The sequence below is a fragment of the Megascapheus bottae genome, chromosome 21, assembly GCF_031878675.1.
Source record: "Megascapheus bottae isolate mThoBot1 chromosome 21, mThoBot2.hap1, whole genome shotgun sequence".
Lineage (NCBI taxonomy): Eukaryota > Metazoa > Chordata > Mammalia > Rodentia > Geomyidae > Megascapheus > Megascapheus bottae.
This window is the reverse complement of record NC_143529.1, coordinates 10,447,597-10,466,584: the sequence shown is the minus strand read 5'-3', so window position 1 is coordinate 10,466,584 and position 18,988 is coordinate 10,447,597. Positions and strand designations below refer to the sequence as shown.

The following is an 18,988-nucleotide window of genomic DNA, read 5'->3' as shown; positions in this document are numbered from 1 at the left end:
TTGTTTTGTGCCTATTTCTCCCACTTGAAGAGCATTGTGGGCTACCATTTATTTTTCTATGGTCCATAATCTAAACGTGGATGTTACCCATTTAGACCCACAAAACCCCAAATAGTTATAGAAAGTTTTCTGACCATTGTACTAGACTGAAAGCTGCCATGAGTCAGTGACATTGTTTTAGTTCAATCCTACAGTCCCAGTGTCTGGCTCAAATCTAGTGATCAAGAATTGTATGCTAGACACTTTCCCTGTCTCCAAGACAGTTAATATCTGAGGGAGAGGTGGGCTTACCTTTCACTGCCTTCTCCCTTTCTGAGACCCTAACAGAGGAATTAGGAACCAATTAGTATGGATTCTGGAGAAGTGCCTTAGAAACAAGACCACCTACAAGGTATGGCACAGCTAGAGAAATGGAGACTGGGTCCTTGTGAAGAAGAAATTGAGTAGTTCTGCACAGGGTTAGAGGAACAAAAAGTATTCAATAAATGTCCTAACCTCCATTTTCTTTGCTGGATCAGGAATAAAATCATTTCTTTTTTCTTCTTTCTTTCACTAGGTTTAGTGTAACATTCTTTACCCTCCAGTCAAGAAATGAGAGTAAAGATTCCAAAATATAACTTTCAATTTTAAATAAAAGCAAGTTCTGTGTGAACAATCTTTCTAAATCACACACACACTACTTAACCGGACTTACAAAAAGCCCAATATACCGATCGTTCTTGGCTGAACACCTTAACCAGTGGGTGGGGGGAAAGGCGCCCTTCCTTTCCTGCCTGTGGGCACGGGGGCGGAGCCCTGGCGCTCGAGGGGCGGAGCCCAGGCGCCGGAGGGGCGGGGCGTGCCCGGTCAGGGGCGGGGCGTGTCGCGCGCTTCTCCCCTCTTCCTCTACCTCCCTCCTGCGGCGCCGTGGGGCCAGGCCGCACGGGGGCGCCGTCGGGCTGTTCCCGGAGTTGCGGAGCAGCAGAGGAGGCGCTTCTTCCGCGTCCAGCCCCGCGGCGTTGGGCAGCGGCAGCGCTGAGGGCCCGGCGGGTCGCAGGTCAGTCAGGCGGTCGCCGGTGCGCCAGGTGGGCCTCGGGGCCCAGCAGTCGGCGGGGCGCCGATGACCCGGGCGCCGGGGTTGCAGGCTGGGCCTTGGGGCCGAGTCGGGGGTCCTTCCCTCCCAGTCCGGCTGCGGGAAGCCCCCTGCGGGGTGCCTGGCTCCTCTGAGGAGGAGCGCCACCCCCCGCGGCGCGGCGTCCGGACGCGGGGTCCCTGGGCCCCACCGCGCAGACCTTCCGAGGGACGCTGCGGGGCCTGGGGACTGCAAGTCGGCGTCGCCGGGGGCGCTGACACACCGGGGGACTCCGGGGTCGGGCCCCGCGCCCCCACCCCGAGGTCCCCTCACCTCAGAGGCCGTGGGAGTGCGTCTGAAGGTGGAGGGTCGCCGCAGGTCCAGCCTGGAGTCGGGGATCGCCCGAGTGGGGTGGGAGTAGTTCCGGGCCCCGAAGCATGCGGTTACCTCCCCCCCCCCAACACCCCTCACCCGCGCACCGCGGTGCCACCAAGTCTTGAGGGGCACTGGAGCCTCCGGGAACGTGCCAGACTGGACGATGCGGGGCGGGCATAGCGGGGCACAGGGCACAGGCAGCCCTGCGAGGACTTCCCACATCGCTGTTTATTTATTTTTTCTTCCTGGTGCCCTCACCCGTCAGTAGGGACAGCCATTCCCGCTGTAGAAAGGCTGCTTGGTGAAGGAGATAATGGCTGTCTTCTGTCTGGAGGAAGCACTCTGTGAAAGTGGAGTTGTTTTAAGAGTGACCCTGCCCCGCCCTATTCAAGCCTGCAGAGCAAATGTCTGCATAAAAGGATAAAAGGAGGAAGAAGTGCAGAAGCCATGTGCCTGGATTCAAACTCAGGATGCATACTTGAGAAGTCAGGTTTGCCCAGGAGCTGGAAGTGTATGCAGGATCCCTGGAAGGCTGGTCACTCCCTGACAGGGAGAACCAGCTCCATCCCACGCCTCAGAGGTGTGTCTACTCTAGGATCTTTCTAGAAGGCTGGGCCTTTGCTTCCCACTGTTTTTGTTTTTTTTTAACAGGCTGGTCTGGAATATCTAGGAAAGGACTGTAGTTGACCACTTAATAAAAGTGAATTGACAGGGATATAGTTGAGCCTTTGGCAGCCATTTGAATCTTGGTATGAAATATATAAAGTAGGATGCCTTTCCCAACAATATTATTTCAGGTGGATGAAAGAAGATCACTTAAATCATTTACAACTTTTGGGGCCGGGAGCATAGCCTAGTGGTAGAGTGCTCGATTAGCATGCAGGAAGCCCTGGGTTTTATTCCTTGGTACTACATATTCAGAAAAAGCCAGAAGTGGCCCTGTGGCTCAAGTGGCAAAGCACTGGCCTTGAGCAAAAAGTGTCCAAGGACAGTGCCCCGCCCAGGACTTGCCAAAAAAAAAACAAACAAAAACAAAAACAAAAATTTCCTAAATTTTCACACTTTAGTGTGAAGAAATTGGAACACTTAGACGTGTTAAATTTGCAGTTGTAAACCAGTCTGGCTATTAGTATTAGAATCGTGTTAAGATTTAAAACTATGTGTTACAAATTTTACTCCTTTGTTCTCTTAAATCTATAAAGTCAATATCAAGTTCCTTGGTATTTATCTTATGGTAAAATTTGTCTACTAAGTGTTTACTCTCTGAGCCAGAAATTATATTTTACATATATTTGCATTTATTTATTGGATTACCAGTAACTGGCACTTACTTTGGAGAAGAGAAGTAGATTTTAAACTCAAATTTGTTTGAAGAGGCCAAGCTCCTAAACATGACCTACAATGTCTTTAAAAGAAGGTGGCTAACTTAGGGCTGACTTTAATTTATGATAGCTACATTCTCTGTATATGCTAATTATTCTCTGATAGTCCTTATTTTCTTTTTTCTTTCTTTCTTTCTTTTTTTTTTTTTGTGGGTCATGGGGCTTGAACTTGCCTAGGTACTGTCCCTGAGCTCTTCAGCTCAAGGCCATCTCCCTACCCCTGGGCCTGGACATTGTCCCTGTGCTCTTCAGCTCAAGGCTACCAGCCTACCCTTGAGCCAAGCCTCACTTCCTGTTTTCTGGAGGTTAATTGGAGATATGAGTCTCAGGTCCTTTTTTGGGGGAGGGGGGGCTTTGAATCTCAATCCTGAGATCTCAGCCTCCTGAGTAGCCAGGATTATAGGGGTGAGCCACTGAGCCTGGCTGATAGTCCTTTTTTTGTGTGTGTCTCTAGAGGGGTGCTATCTCTTAGCTTTCCCCACCCCTGCCCCCAGGCTGATACTCTACTACTTGAGCCATAGCACCACTTCTGACTTTTTGGTAGTTAATTGGAAATAAGAGTCTTATAGACTTTCGTGCCCAAGAAACTTCAAACTGCAATTCTCAGATCTCAACCTCCTAAGTAGCTAGGATTATAGGCATGAGCCACCAGCATCTCATTCTTACAGTCCTATGATGTAGCCAACATTGCTACCTCTATTTTATAGACAAGGAAACAAGAAAAAGATAATTTGTCTAAGATCTTAGTGTTTTATCCTCAGTCATAAAACCTAGCAGTTCGGTTTCATCCAATAATACTGATTTCTGCAGATTTTGTAGTTACAAAGACTTGAGTAATGAAGGTTTCACATATCTTCAACCTTTAATTCTTTAAAAGGTTGTTTCAGAGCTGGGTGTCTGGGTCACGCCTGTAATCCTAGCTACTCAAGAGACTGAGATCTAAGGATTGAGATTCAAAGCCAGCCCAGGCACCAAAGATCTTGAGACTCTTACCTCTAATTAACCACTAGAAAACTGGAAATGATGCCATGGCTCCAGGGATAGGGTGGTAGCCTTGAGCTGAAGAGCTCAGACACAGTGCACAGGCCCAGAGTTCAAGCCCCACGAACAACAACAACAATAACAACAACAACAACTTTGCAGCTATACTTTGTTTGCTAATAGCTTATTATCGGATCCAAATCCTGACTGAAAATTTTCCAACTCCTTAGCACATCTCAAACTTTTTTCATATTATATGGCATCTTTTAGCATTTCTGGCTATGAAAACTTCACTTGAAATCATTTTAAAATGTCTTTATTTTACAGTCATGTATTGGTAAAATGTCAGTGGTGTTTTCCTTTGCTTTGACAGACAAGTTTTCAAGTTACTGAAAGTGTAAGGCAAAACTTGGAGTGTCCAAAAACACAATGGCAGACCCGAAAGTGGACGAAGAGGTGCTAGAAGTTCTTCAACTCAATGTGGGGGGTTGTGTTTTCACAGCCAGGCGTGAGTCTCTATGCCGCTTTAAGGACTCTATGCTGGCATCTATGTTCAGTGGTCGTTTTCCTCTAAAAACAGATGAATCAGGTAAATATCTAAAGTTTGGAATTATGATAGTGAATATTCATTATAATAGAATCTATTTTAAATTCCTTTTGATTTTCCTAATTGCCTTGGAATGCATTAGATTAATCTACTAATGACTGCTCTTATTAGGACTGTATGGAGATTCATTAAGTGCACAGGAAAATCAGATTCTGCTTTCTAAAATCTGTGATACTGTTGCTAAAAGTTGGCAAAGAAGTGCAAGGGTGTCAGGGCCAGCTGTGACCTAATTATCAAGATTAACTGCATTTTGGAAGTCATTATTTTCATGTGACATGATGGCTGCTGGAGTCTTTTAAGTGTCTCTCTGTGTCTTTCAAGTTAGAAAACATTTTTCTCAGGAGAAGGCAATGCCCCACCTTGCTGATAGCAGTCATGGTGGAATTCGTGTTGTGTTCCATGCTGGCGTATCAGTGTGGTCTTCTATGTGTTGATATGCGCAGCTAAGATATAGCAGTGATGGACCAGCAGTGATATTTTGGAAGAAACTTTAGAATACAGGATAAAGTCCTGGTGCTATTCTCTCTGCTTCAAGTATGTTGGGAACCACCGAACCTTCAACTGCTGTTTGTAAAGAACCTCTATCAGTCCAAGAAAGGCTTTCTATATTTTATTTCTGGACCATCCATGAGCCCTGGAATCCAAGACGGTTCCTTGTCAAGACATCCTAAGCATGAGAGGTTGCCCTGCTGTCACCAACTCAGGGATTGGGAAGGTCATTTTTGCCAGCTACATGGCAGTTAAGAGAGTGGGAACTTGGGCCAGGAGTTTGGCCTAGTGGTAGAGTGCTTGCCTTGCATGCACGAAGAACCAGATTCCATTCCTCAGTACCACATACATAGAAAAAAAAAAAAAAGCCAGAAGTGGTGCTGTGGCTCAAATGGTAGAACCTTAGCTTTGAGAAAGCCCAAGGACAGTGTTCAGGCCCTGAGTTCAAGGCCCAGGAATGGGGGTAAAGAAAAGGACTGGGAACTCTAGCTGGTACTCTGGGCTTGATAAGAAAAGGAAGCAGATATTGAGCTTCATTATCTATTCACAATTTTTTTAACCTAATCAAAAGAGAAAAATTATTGAGGGTGGTTATTTTATTTGTTTGTTTGTTTTTTGTCGTGGGACTTGAACTCTGGGCCTAAGCACAGTCCCTGAACTCTTCATCTAAAAGCTAGGGCCCTACTGTTTGAGCCACAGCGCTACTTCCGGTTTTCTGATGGTTAATTGGAAATAAGAGTCTCATGGATTTCATGTCTGGGCTGGCTTTGAACCACAATCCTCTCAGCCTTCTGAGTAGCTAGAATTATAGGCAGGATTGAGTATTCTTTATAGAGAAGCTTTTTGGTTTTAATTCTGTTAAATTACCTAAAGATTATCTTTTTATCACCAAGTGGTACCAACATAGTATTTCTTCTTGTTTAAGTGTAGATTCTTAAGTGATTGACCCAGCCATTCTAGATAAAGGGCACACCTGCTTGATGCTTGTAGCATAGTTGACTTTCAAATACTGGTCATACGATGATTATGCCACTTGCTGTTCTTATCCAGCTGGCCAGAGGCTAGTGGTGGTGAGCTTTTACAGTTGCTTGTAGTGGGATATTGTGATTGTATAGTGGATCTTAGAGTACATTTTCCTGTGTGGTCAGTGAGACTACAGGGTTCTACTACTAAGCCACACAGTTTCTCTGCATAAATTATGAAAGAGGGCTTTCTGTTCAGGAAGATAGAGTTCCACGGCCTAGTGTGTGGCTGGTTGAGAAAAACATAGGCTTGATTTAGCTTCACTGATTCCTGTGGCCTGAAACACCCATATAAACCAGATATGGCACTACTAAGATACATATTTGCATTCAGACTTACATGCAGTGCAGTGTTCTGTAAATCAAGTGGCTTTCCCAAGCAACTCACTCAAATTCAGTTTAAGCGTATTATGTATTTCTAAGCCAAAACATCAAAAGGTTAGCCTGTTGTACTAGATGTTAACCTTCTTCGGAGAAAGAAATTTCTGTAGTTGTAATTGCTCATTGTCTTTGAACTGAATGTTTTCTAGGGGCTTGTGTTATTGATCGTGATGGACATCTGTTTAAATACCTTCTGGATTATCTTCACGGAGAAGTTCACATTCCCGCAGATGAGCAGACTCGAGTTGCCCTACAGGAAGAAGCTGATTACTTCGGCATACCTTATCCATACAACTTGTCTGACCACTTGGCCAATGAAATGGAGGCATATTCTTTAAGGTCAAATATAGAACTTAAAAAGGTCTTGACATTTTCTCAAGTTTTAAAAAAAAAACCTGTTTTTATTATACACAAAGCAATATATACCATTTTGTATAGCCTGTGTTGTCACATAAACCAAACATGAGGCAGATGTTATAGTTTTTGAACACATGTTTCTTAATTACTCCTATTCATGTTATAAAGCTGAGATTTGATTCTAGGAAAGGATATTACATTGCTCAAAGATATATAACTCTTAGGAGACTAAGATCTTGGCTCTAAACCAGCCCAGGAAGAAAGTCTGAGAGACTCCACCTCCAATTACCACAGAAAAGCTAGACTAGAGACATGGCCAAAGCAATAGAGCAAGTTTCATCCATGAGGAAGCAAGTCAAGAAAGAACAGGAAGCTCTGAGTTCAAGACACAGTATTGGCAAGCAGCAAAAATGTCATTAAAAGAAAAAATTACTTAGGTGGTAGGTAGGGGTTCAGAGGGATCACAGCTCAAGGACAGCCCAGGTAAAAGTTTACAGATCTCAACAAACCAGGTTATTTATGCAATCTCAGCTACTTGGAAGTCATATGTAGGAGAATCATGATACAAAGCTGCCAGAGCACAAAGTTCAAGACACTATGAGGAAATATTGTAATTTTTTTTTTTGCCAGTCTGGGGCTTGCACTCAGGGCCTGATCACTGTTCTTGAGCTTTCTCAAGGCTAGAGTTCTACCACTTGAGCCACAGTACCACTTCTAGCTTTTTCTATGTATCTGGTACCAAGGAATAGAACCCAGGGCTTCGTGCATGATAGGCAAGCACTCTGGCACTAGGCCAAACTTGTGGCCCCCATACTGTGATTTTTAAGGAACAATCATGCTAAATAATAAAATCTCTTACCTCAATTAGTGAGTGTAGCAGTTTGTTACTAAGTTAAGCCATTAGTTTGATAAATTCTCTTCGAGACTGGTAAATCACATTTTAGAGATCTTTACATGACTTCAAGAGGTTTGTTATCTATCTTTGTCTTACAAATACACTTTATATTTGCTACTAATTAAGATTCAAGAAAAATATAAAATTACCTGAGGAATGTTTTAACTTGTTTGAATTCTTTGATTTGGATGTCAGTGTATAGGAAGCAAACGGCTACATTCTGCAAATATGGTAAATAGTGCTGAGAGACTATATCATTTGACAGTTAAATTACAAGTAACTTAAGAGCAGAGCCCATGCCTCTCCTGCATATTCCAGAATAGGATCTGGAACCAAATGAGTTTTTTGTTTTTTGGTTTTTTTACTATTCTCCTAATAACCAAATACCCTCTATTGCCGAAACATGGTATATGTCAGTGGACAAAACAGACAAAAATGTCTGTTCTAAGGGTCCTCAAAGCAGTCATACCATCTGTCCCAACAAAGGCCTTACCACTCCACTGGTAAAGCTCCTTGCTCTCTGCTTTGGAGCAGCTTGTCTTCTTACCAGGTTGCATATAAAAAATGTTACATGTTGTGCTAAAGGCTTGTTGAATGATTTCTGGTTTCTGCATTAGCTGTAAACTAGCTAATAAACCTGACTCTTCTTATTTACCCTTACAGCTCTTAGACAATGACAGTTTTCTGCACATGTTCAGGTGAATGAATGAATGAATGAATGGTTAGATAAATGACAAATGAGTTCACATATTTCTGTCAGTGTAAAAGAACATGTCTGTCTCATTAACTCATGGTTTGCAATTTGGAGTTTAAACTACAGTCTAGCTATGGGGATAATAAAAAATGAAGGGAAGATAAAAGTAAATGAGAAAATTTAAGAAAATAAGAGGAAATAAGACATTGTAGTTATTATATGAAGATTATAAAATTAATAGTGATGTGCAGACCAAAAGAGAAGATAGAATTTCCATGCAGGATAGGAGTCTCTAAATGAAAAATTGTTAAGTTTTGGGTGGTATTTTTCTGTGTTTATTCCTCTCCTTCCTCCAATTAATTCATCACATGTGTGTTTAAAGGCTGGGTTGAAATTTATAATCTTTTTTTGTTATAACCATCTGAAATTGCAGCTGTACATGAAAGTAATAGAGCTCATTCATTCTTTATTTTACTCCTTAATTAAATCCAAATTTTATGTTTTATATATATATATATATATATATGTTTATTTTCTTTTTTGCTTTAGGCCTTAACAGACTTCTGTGATTCATATGGCTTAGTTTGCAATAAACCAACAGTTTGGGTTCTTCACTATCTTAATACATCTGGTGCAAGTTGTGAGAGTAGAATTATTGGTGTATATGCCACCAAAACGGATGGGACAGATGCTATTGATAAGCAGCTGGGAGGAAGGATTTACAGTAAAAGCATTTTTAAAAGGTATGTCCAAATGGTGTGAAAATTAACAAAATCATCTAAGTGTCTACTAAGAGATGTTATTGACTAGAAAAGATATCAACACAGTCCAGCAGGCAGAGGGGTTCTCAGCTGTGGAGACAGACTGCTTTGGAGCAGGTGATAATTATGAGCATTTCACAGAGCTTTAAGTCACAAGTCATCTTTGTGATGGAGGACAGTGATTCTTCACAGGAACTGAGCACCCTGGGGAAGCCTTTAAAAAGAGAAGAAGCCTTAGAAAAGAAAAGCCACATGCCCAGTGTTTCCCTTAGACCATACTGTGGAGGGGAAGCACTAGCTTACACATTGGCAGGCCTCCTGAATGACCAGGGCCAAGCCATGTCTTGGATTCTCTAATAAGAATAAAGAAGGCCTCTCTTTTTCTTCCAGCTTTAGAGTTCTATAACTTGAACATATTAAATTTTTAAGAGTTGTAATACTCTACATGTGATTTTATTTATGTGGGTAAATTCATTTAGGAAGCTTTTATTGCTTAATTCTGTGAGAGATTGGATTATGTCACAGATTAGAGACTAATACATGGCCTTTTAAGCTTGTTTTACATGTTGAGAGATGTCATCAGTGTCCAACTTCTTTACAGATGAGGAAGTTTCTATATGAAATACGTAAAAACCTGCCATGATGCCAGGCTAATCTGAATCAAATAGAGCCTTTCTAATTTTACTAATTACCTGATTTCCAAAAAACAAAAAATCTTGTTTAAAAAGTATGTTGATTCATCTTTATATCATGAAATTACTATATATTAGTATGTGTTATGATTTATTTTTAAAATTCATTTTGTATATCTTCATGCTTGTATGCATATGTATATGTATTTCCCCTTAACTATCAAACACTTATAGAATGCCTGTTAAGTTGAATATATGTATATATATATATCTACCTAGATAGTTTGTTTTCTTTTCTTTTTTTCTTCTTTGTACTATTTCTAGAGAGGCTGGAAATAATGTTCAATACATTTGGAGTTATTATTCAGTAGCAGAGTTGAAGAAAATGATGGATGCCTTTGATGCTTGGGAAGGAAAAGGTATAGTACATTTATTTTATTTCATTGAAATAATAGACTTTCTTAATAAGACAAAGCAGAAATGCTATTATATATATTTTTTTTCTTTTGAAAAAGCACTGCTTTTGGTGTGTCAAGGTATTTGTCATTTGCTGACACCGAGGCAGCGAACTTACATATCCTTTAAGTCTATGAGTTGATACATATTATTACAATATCTAGATGTTACTAATAATTTAGTAGCATCAAGCATGCTACTTAATTCAATTAAATACGAGCTTATTTGGATCTATTGTATACCTAGCGTTGTCCTAGAGTAAGTGAAAACAATGCTGGAAGATATATCTAAAGAGCTCAAATAAAATAAAATCTTGAAATGCACACTTGGAAAAATGACTTTTATGTTGTCATTCTTGGGACTTGAACTCTGGACCTGTGTGCTGTCCCTGAGCTTTTCTGCTCAAGGCTAGCGCTCTACCCTTTGAGCCTGGTGGTTAATTGGAGATAAGAGTCTCACGGACTTTTTGTGCCTGGGCTGGCTTTGAACCATAATCCTCAGATCTCAGCCTCCTTATTAGCTAGGATTATAGGCAAGAGCTACTGGTGCCCTGCTAAAAATGACCCTTTTTAATTAATAATGATATTAATGCTTTAAATCCACTATGGTAACATTAGATATTACATTAGATATCTCTTAGTTCTAAACAACCCTGTACACTATTTGCTATCCCTGTTTGACAAGAAAACCAAGTCTTGGAAAGGATATGCCACTAGTTTAAATATTCCAGAGGGTAAACTGTTCTATGCCTAAGATATATTGTCATTAACAAGAATATATGCAATATCTATTTTGTACCAAGCACTATAAGTTCCATAATTTTATCTCATGATAATTGCATCTTAGTCCTCAGAGCATTATACCCGAACTTGGTCATGAGAGAAGCCACATTTTGAGAGGTCAAATTGAGAGTATTGGAGAGTCTATGTCTGCAGGTAGACTCCTGTCCCACAGACCTGCAGCCCCTCGAATATACTTAACACTGTTAGAAAACTGAGCCATGAGTGGCTGGAGTGGAAAGAAAGCGAATACCAACAAACCAGATCAACTTTAATGGAAAGCTGAAGTGGTGACTGGAAGAGAGTCAGGAGACATGAGACATGAAGCATGGTATAATGGTACCTGAGCTGATAAGTACCTTATAGGACCAGCATCAGGGGGCAGAGTCACAGGAAACTTAAGTGTCTTGTGAGTGCAAAGCATAGTACAGACAGGCCTAGAAACCTATGGTCCAAGTCCCTGCCCCTCTTGCTAGGAATTCAGACATGCCCATTACCTGGGGATGGAACTTTCCTGCCTCTACCATGAAGACAAGCTGGCACCAGTTAAATTTAATACCCTGTCATCTACTGCATGGCCACTGGTTATTTCAAAATGACCTTGAAAGCTAGTAGAGACACACTGTTGATCACATGAGAATAAATGAAAGGAGAGGGTGAGACTTTATTACAACTGCCATTCCTCTTTCAAGTGGGTGCTGGTCCAGCTCTTCCTTTTCTGATCAATTGTATCTCTTTAACTTTTCCTCTTTTTTCCTTTCTTGTTACACTTTTCAAGCAAGCAGAGTGGCTTATAATAATTAAAGAAGTGCTATTCTCTTTATTACTGATAATTTGGTGTACTTTGAGACATTTATGCTTAAGTTGAGGAACAGTGTCCCAGGGGTTCTCTGTGTCTTCTTTTGTGTCTCTGTCCTGGCAGGATGCCTGGGATTCTTTGGGAGGGCCCTGGCCTGGCTTCTATATCCACTGACTTAAGAAACTGAAGAAGGCTTGGATCATTCACTTTTTATAAAGCATTTGATTGATTTTTTAGCTCTTTCAAAAAACATAATGGAGCATCACTGTTATTTCACAATTTCCAAGGAGGCTTTGAAATCCTTAAACCAGGAAACAAAAGTAAGAGAAAAGTCTGTAGGAAGAGAGAAGACAGTTGTTTTATGTGGACATATATCTTTTTACAAAATGAGTGGTATTTTCGGTGCTGAATTTAATAGATAAAAACAGCTGGATAGAGAGTAGTTATAGCATCTCCAGGAGCTAGCTCTGATAAGTCCTTTAGCAATTCTAGGGGGAAATCCCACTCATGGGACAACCCAAGATATAGTTTGGTCTTCTAATGAAGAAAATTGCTAATATATTTATCCATCTCTCCCCTTGTCCACTGAACTATCTATACATCCATATTATACAAACATCCTTCTTCAGGAATCAACAGGTAAACTATCAATGAAAATGTCGGGAAGTAGAAATAATTAAGGGGATTGATCTTACTGCTGTTTGATAGTAAAAGATGCTATAGATACATGTTCATGAAAGCTGTGTGTTCTGGTTTAGGGAAAGAGCAGACAGAATAAACCCCAATAAAATTATAAAAAATATTGGGGCCAGGAGTTTGGCCTACTGGTTAAAGTGCTTGCCTAGCATGCATGAAGACCCGGGTTTGATTCCTTGGTACCACATATATAGAAAAAAGCCGGAAGTGGTGCTGAGGCTCAAGTGGTAGAGCTCTAGCCTTGAGAAAGTTCAAGGACAGTGCTCAGGCCCTGAGCTCAAGCCCAGGACTGGCAAAAAAAAATTATAAAAAATACTATATGATAAAAAGTATAAATTACCAATGGAAAAATGTAGATTACCTAATAAATAGTCTAGAAATATACTTGAGAGGAAAAAACAAAAACTTTTATATCTTTTATAGTAACTTTAATCAAACAATTGATTTTTAATAGGAAGATAAGTTATAAGCTCAGTAATTAAAAAACATTGATACATTTAGCTACATACATTTTAGTTCAGTCACAGAATGGAATACAGCCATTAAAATTATTTTGGAACATATTATTTACATGTTATCAATATATAGTATATAAACCAACATGATAAAGACTATTAAATTACTTGTAACTTTTTATGTTCAAGGATGCTTTGTGATAAAAGTAATGATAAAAAGCAGGAAACAATTAACTATAAAATTCTTACCATTATAAGCATATCACATAAACAGAAAAAAACAATTGGAATATAATAAGTCTATATATCTTGAGCATGAGTACTAGTTTTCAGATTAGATATGATTTTACATTTTAAAATTACTTTTCTATATTTTCCAGATTTTATACAGTAAATTAATTACATTAATAGGAAAAATGACTTATTTAAACAGATGGCAATGATAAATCATAGATGTTACTCATCGATAAAAAGGTCACTGATATATACATTAACATGAATGAATCTTAACATTCTAAGAAGCCAACTTTGTAATTACTGCCAGAACCTCCATGGTACTTGAACATCTTTTCATATATCTATATATAATTAACTTTTTAAAGTTAAATTGAAAGTCATATAAGAGAAAATTAACAATTTTAAAGTATATAGATTAATGGAATTTACTACTTTTACATTTGGACAACTGGTAACCCTTATCTGGGTATCCCTAAACATTTTTTGTCACCCCAGAGGCAATCCTATTGCCCTCTATAAGCAATTACTTCCTATTCTATTTATCAGCCCCTTCATGACCATCATTCTGCTTTTGGTCTCAATGGATTGAACTATTCTGAACATTTCATTCAAATGGAATCATATGTGACTTTTTGAATCTGACCTCTTTATTGATAATAGTGTGTTGGAGACTCAACAGAATACAGTTTTTACTTTCTAATCAGGAGACTATCAGACTTAAAATTGAAAATGAACTTGGTGGGATCACTTGTCTCATTTTCATAGAGTGATGACGTCTCCTGTTTTCAGTGGGTGCTGTTCACAGAGCAGTTCCAGAAGACCCATGAGGTCTACAGGGCAAGTGATATAATCATTGCTGCCAAGTGTTACTACTCTGCCAGTACTATGACTGATTTATAAAAGCACCTAACACATTCTTGTGTTTAGTTCGTTCTGATCCCTTCAATTATCACAATTGTATATGTTGATAACAGTGTGTACTGTTTTCATCAGCATCTCACTGAGGAAGTAAACATTTCAGTCCAGAAAATATCATTTCAGGGTCACACCAGTGATCTCTCACACCAGTGAGTGAGAGTACGATTCAGATCTAGGTGGTCTTGGCTAGTGCTTCAGCGGCCACTTGGGCATATATCACGAGTTGTTCATCTCACAGTGAGTGGCAAGGCTCTGCTGGGTAGTCAGCTTTGCCTAAACCCAGGTCAAGAGCAGTGCCACTCTACTATCCTGGAACATTCAGTGAGCACTTCCTCTTTATATTGTCATTCCGCCCTTTATCAGGTGAGAAGCACAACCTCACACTACATCTGGCTGGTCTTACACAGTGTTGTTCATTGCTTGTGGTAGATGGAGCTCTCTTAATGATGCCTTTTTACCTTCAAGGTGTTAGCTACTGGCGGGTCCCTCATGAGCTAATAGAATGTTGGACTTTGGAAGAACAGCCTTTGCTTGGAAGCCTGCGTCACATGGCCCCAATTCGAAAGAGGTTCTCTGCGATTTTTTTTAAATTATATTTTTATTATGTTTAAGTAGTTGTACAAAGGAGTTATTTTGTATTTTTACAAGTCTGTAATTAATATTTTTATTACCTTTAGAAAAGAGAAATAATAATCCTTGACCTTATTAAGTTTATTAACCACTTGGATGGATAATCTACCTTACCATCAAAATATAGATCTTGATAGATACAAAGTTACCAAAATAGTGTATATAAAGTCTAAATAATTCCCTAAAACTGGAGGTGAAGGAGTGTGTTGGTGTGTCTATTTTATGGTTCTGAGGTTTGAATTCAGGGCTTTGTGCTTGCTAGGCAGGCTCTCTATTGCTTAAATCATATACTTTGTCTTATTGTGTTATTTCTTTTCTTTTTCTTTCTTTTTTGTTTTTTTGCCAGTCTTGGGCTTGAACTCAGGGCCTGTGCACTGTCCTAGGACTTTGTCAAGGCTAGAGCTCTACCAGTTGAGACTCAGAACCACTTCTGGCTTTTTTCTATGTATGTGGTACAGAGGAATCAAACCCTGGTCTTTGTGTATGCTAGGCAAGCACTCTACCACTCGGCCAAACTCTGGGCCCTTTGTGTTCTTTCTTGAATAGGAGTTTGTTTTTATTCCAGGATTGGCCTCTTATTGATGCCTTCTGGGATGACAATGTGCTAGTGTTACCCTATCTATGCTGTTATTGATTCAGATGGGATGCTGTGGATTTTTTTTTTTTTTTTTTTTTTTTTTTTTTTTTTTTTTTTTGCTGGGCTGGCCTTCGACTATGATCTTGCTGGGCTCCACTTCCCACATAGCTAAGATTACAGATATGAGCCACTGTGCATAACCCAGTGTGGTACAGAAAATGCTGGTAGACATGGCTTGCCTCACACTATGAGACCTTGAGTTCAATCCTCAAGACTACTGAAAATAAACATTATGAACTTAATAGCAGAATGCCAAAAGCTCCTGCCTGTGTAATCCTACTTACTCAGGAGGCTGAGATCTGAAGAATTATAGCTTGAAGGCAGTCCAGGTAGAAAAGTTGATGGGACTCCATCTCCAAAATAACCAGTGAAAAGCTGTGCTGGAGGCTTGGCTCAAGCAAGTTAGAGGTATTTGTGTTCCCCTTAACTCTCCCTCCCAAAAAACACACAAATAATAGTAGTGACCATTGGAATGCTGTGGTAGGCATTTTATTTTTTACCCCCCACAGAAGTAGAATTCCAGGCTTTATTTTACAATAGTAAAAGAATCCATTTAGACTTAGTACTTGAAATGTCCTGCGGGTTATTCTGAACTCCTTTCTCTTTTATAGTGCCATTATTAGTATTTTTATTTGATGATATTTTCTTGTGTTCCATGAATTATTAGCATTAAATTCATTTCCGTATCTTGTCTCTTTCATCATTTAAAAATACATTTAAATCTGTTTCATTTTTTTTTAGTATCTAAGTTTTATTCATGGCCTTCAGTATTCTGATCTTTTGATTGCTTTAGAATTTGATTCATTTTACATTTTGCCTCTGACTCTTTTGCAGAAATACAGCATATTCATTTTTTTCTTTTTAAGAGTTGGTCATTTCTTCTCAAGGACACTATGAGATAAGCTTTTTGATGGACTAATATTGTTTATCTAAAGAGCAGTAGCTCTGAAGTGGAGGTGATTTTGTCCCTCAAGAGGGTATTTGACAATATTTGGAGATAACTTGGTTGTTCCTCTCTAGGCTGGGAGAAAATTGCCTTACCTGGGTACTTGTGAGGCAGACCTACTGATGGGGAGCTGGTGGAAGCAGTGGGAAGAACTGGCAATTCCAAGGCAATTTTTAGAAATGTTGTCTTAAGCCTGTTTATAATGAGTGGTAAACCATTCAGGAGTCTTTGAAGGCTTGCTCAAAGCTTTTCAAATTGAAAAACATCTGACCACACTCACACCATGAATTTGACCATTCTTTGCAGTCTCGCACAAATGTGTCCCACACATGCAAATTTTACTGGCTGTCAAAGGTAACAGTGTGATTGAGAATTGCAGATGTATCAAAATTAAATAGGCAACTTTACTATAGAACCTTTCATATGTCAGAATGTTTCTTTTGCTTCAGGAAAGTTATTGACACTACCTTGATTATTCTTGTTTCACATTCAGACTGTTGGAAACAGGTTGATATGCGTTATAATTCTTAGTTAATGCTCCAGATTTCACTTCTTGTTGATTTAACATTATGTGTGATTTTAAAAAATGAAGTTTGCATTCAAATTGAGAATAATCTTTTGTAAACTTACTATTTTACAAATGAGGTGGATTTATCTCTGAACCTCTTGATTTCCATTTTTATGGAAAGCCTTTTTGTTAAACCAAAAGGTATATTTTTGAAACATTTTTATTTGTTACTAAAAGTGAAAAATGCTGGAAAAAAGTCTTGCTTCTGTATTTTCCAGGCGATTGATAACCCTTAACGAAGAGGAAGAAGGTGTGAACTGTAAGGCTGGTCCTAAGCCAGTCAGGTTTTTGGGCCCTTCCACGAGCACCCAAATTAAAGTAAAGAACTCTGCTTCAGTCAGAGTGGCTCCAACCAGTGCTGTCCAGACCTCTCAAAACAGCAGCTGTAGAAAGGCAGCTCAGAGCTCCATGCCCAATGTGGGCATGGGGGCATCTGGGCATTCTCTAGCTTATGATGGTGCCAGGAGTGCTGAGAATGGAGCCGCACACCCCTCGCCAGCAAAGGTGCTACTCTCTGATAAGAAGTCTACATCCCACCGAGTGATAAAGCTGAAGAGGACTCCACTGTGTGCTGTGATGCCTTCCCCACCTACGCCCACAGCCGGGATTCAGGCTGGCTCCCCAGAGCTGCCTTCTCTGGAAGCTTCTAACACATTAGGTGGACAGACTGAAAATGGGAAAGAGCAGGCTGATGGATAAAAATGATGAAATTGAAATTTCCCATTTGTCTCAGAGTTTCCAACACCTTTGATACTAAGTGATACTGTTCCTTTATGCAATAGGAAGGAAAACATGTTTCTGCTTAGGATTGTTGCCAGAAAAGTGACTTGTGTGATGTAGGAATGGAGTGACTTCTGTGACTTTGTGGTTGGAGTTGGATTTCCTTCTCCTTTTCCTACCCCTTTAAGGGTAGTTTGTCTGTGGGCAGTGTGATTTCTAGTTTTGAATCTTTAACTTAATTGGTATACAGAGAAGGAAGCAGGATAGCAAGGTAATTACTAAAGAAGTCCCTTTTATTGCAGGAATACTAGAGACATTTTTGTAATGCTACTTCTTGTAGCTTAAGGAGAGGTGTGAGGTCCTGGGGAAGAAGATATCTCCATCTGGTGAGAGGGAGATGGTGGTTGGTGTCAGTGCCAGCCTTCACTGGACAGTCAGAAGTTCCAGAGAAAGTATGGATCAGGTGAGGGACCTATGGTTGCTCTTGGTCTCAAAAGACAACGTGGAAAGAAATGATAGGAAGGGAAAAAGATGTTCGAAGTCACACTTTGATTCTTGTTTAATTGAGCCTATTTCTTTCTTGAATTGGCTTATTAAAAACAAAACTCTTTTCTGTTAGTTGACCTATTTATATACACCACGAGAAAACATGGTTTTGAAGTGAATTGTTAGAATATCAATTTAATTAGAATAGCGAGGTTTTTAAAATAGTATGAAAAAGAGAATGGAAAAGTTTAACTTTTTAACTGAAGTTAATATTTGTTCTTCAGAAGTGACCCCAAAGTCATTCTGATTATTAAGATATGATTTTTTGCACATAAAATTTCTGTATAACCATATTTTTAAACAAAAAAATTGTGATTAATCTTCTATTTTTTCATGGCTATTCAGTTTGTATGTTTACTCTTGCAAAGTTATGTTTTATAATTGAATCACATTTCTACTTTCAGTGAGCCCTATGTCTGCATAAAGCATAAAGTTCATAAAGCAGAGTAATTTTTATTCTAGGACTTAACATTGTACTTGCATTGCTTTGAAATAGTACAATAAGTATATTGTCAAAATGTTAATTTTTGAAATAAAGCTTTTCCATAAAAAGTGACATTTTCTTTGTGCTTTTCTTTTAAAGTCTTGGACTCCTTTAGTAATATGGAAGTTTACAAAAGGTTTCTGTTTCTGTTTACAAATTCATTTTCTTGTCCAAATAAAGTAGAAACTAAACCAGTTTTGGATAACTGTTCATCTACTGGTATCTTAAAACAGGTGATTTATTTGGGCAGAAATGGTAATTATTCAATTGAAGATCCATATTGACATTCTCTTTTTAAAGATGAACCCAGATAGTCTTAAGATTTAAAAGTATGCAGAAGACCGATCGGTGGAAGATGGCGGCGGTTCAGGGTGAGACGTACTGAGCTCCTGCCAAGATTCATGTACTGGCAGCGCAGGAGACAGTCCTCTAACAGAAATTGATCCTAAGTAAGCTTTAGGACCACAGGGAACTCAGGCAGAGAGGAAAA

General features: G+C 39.5%; 1 protein-coding gene across 1 annotated transcript; it reads left to right on the top strand.

The window, feature by feature from the left end:
• The first annotated feature begins 883 nt into the window (after positions 1-883).
• Kctd18 (potassium channel tetramerization domain containing 18) lies at positions 884-18,574 on the top strand. The gene is made up of 7 exons (XM_090354571.1): positions 884-1,036; positions 4,163-4,378; positions 6,438-6,649; positions 8,784-8,977; positions 9,952-10,046; positions 14,433-14,535; positions 16,967-18,574. Exons 2-7 carry the CDS (start codon positions 4,219-4,221, stop codon positions 17,445-17,447), a joined length of 1,245 nt encoding a protein of 414 aa, XP_090210697.1. The 5' UTR covers positions 884-1,036; positions 4,163-4,218; the 3' UTR covers positions 17,448-18,574.
• The last annotated feature ends 414 nt before the right edge of the window (positions 18,575-18,988 follow it).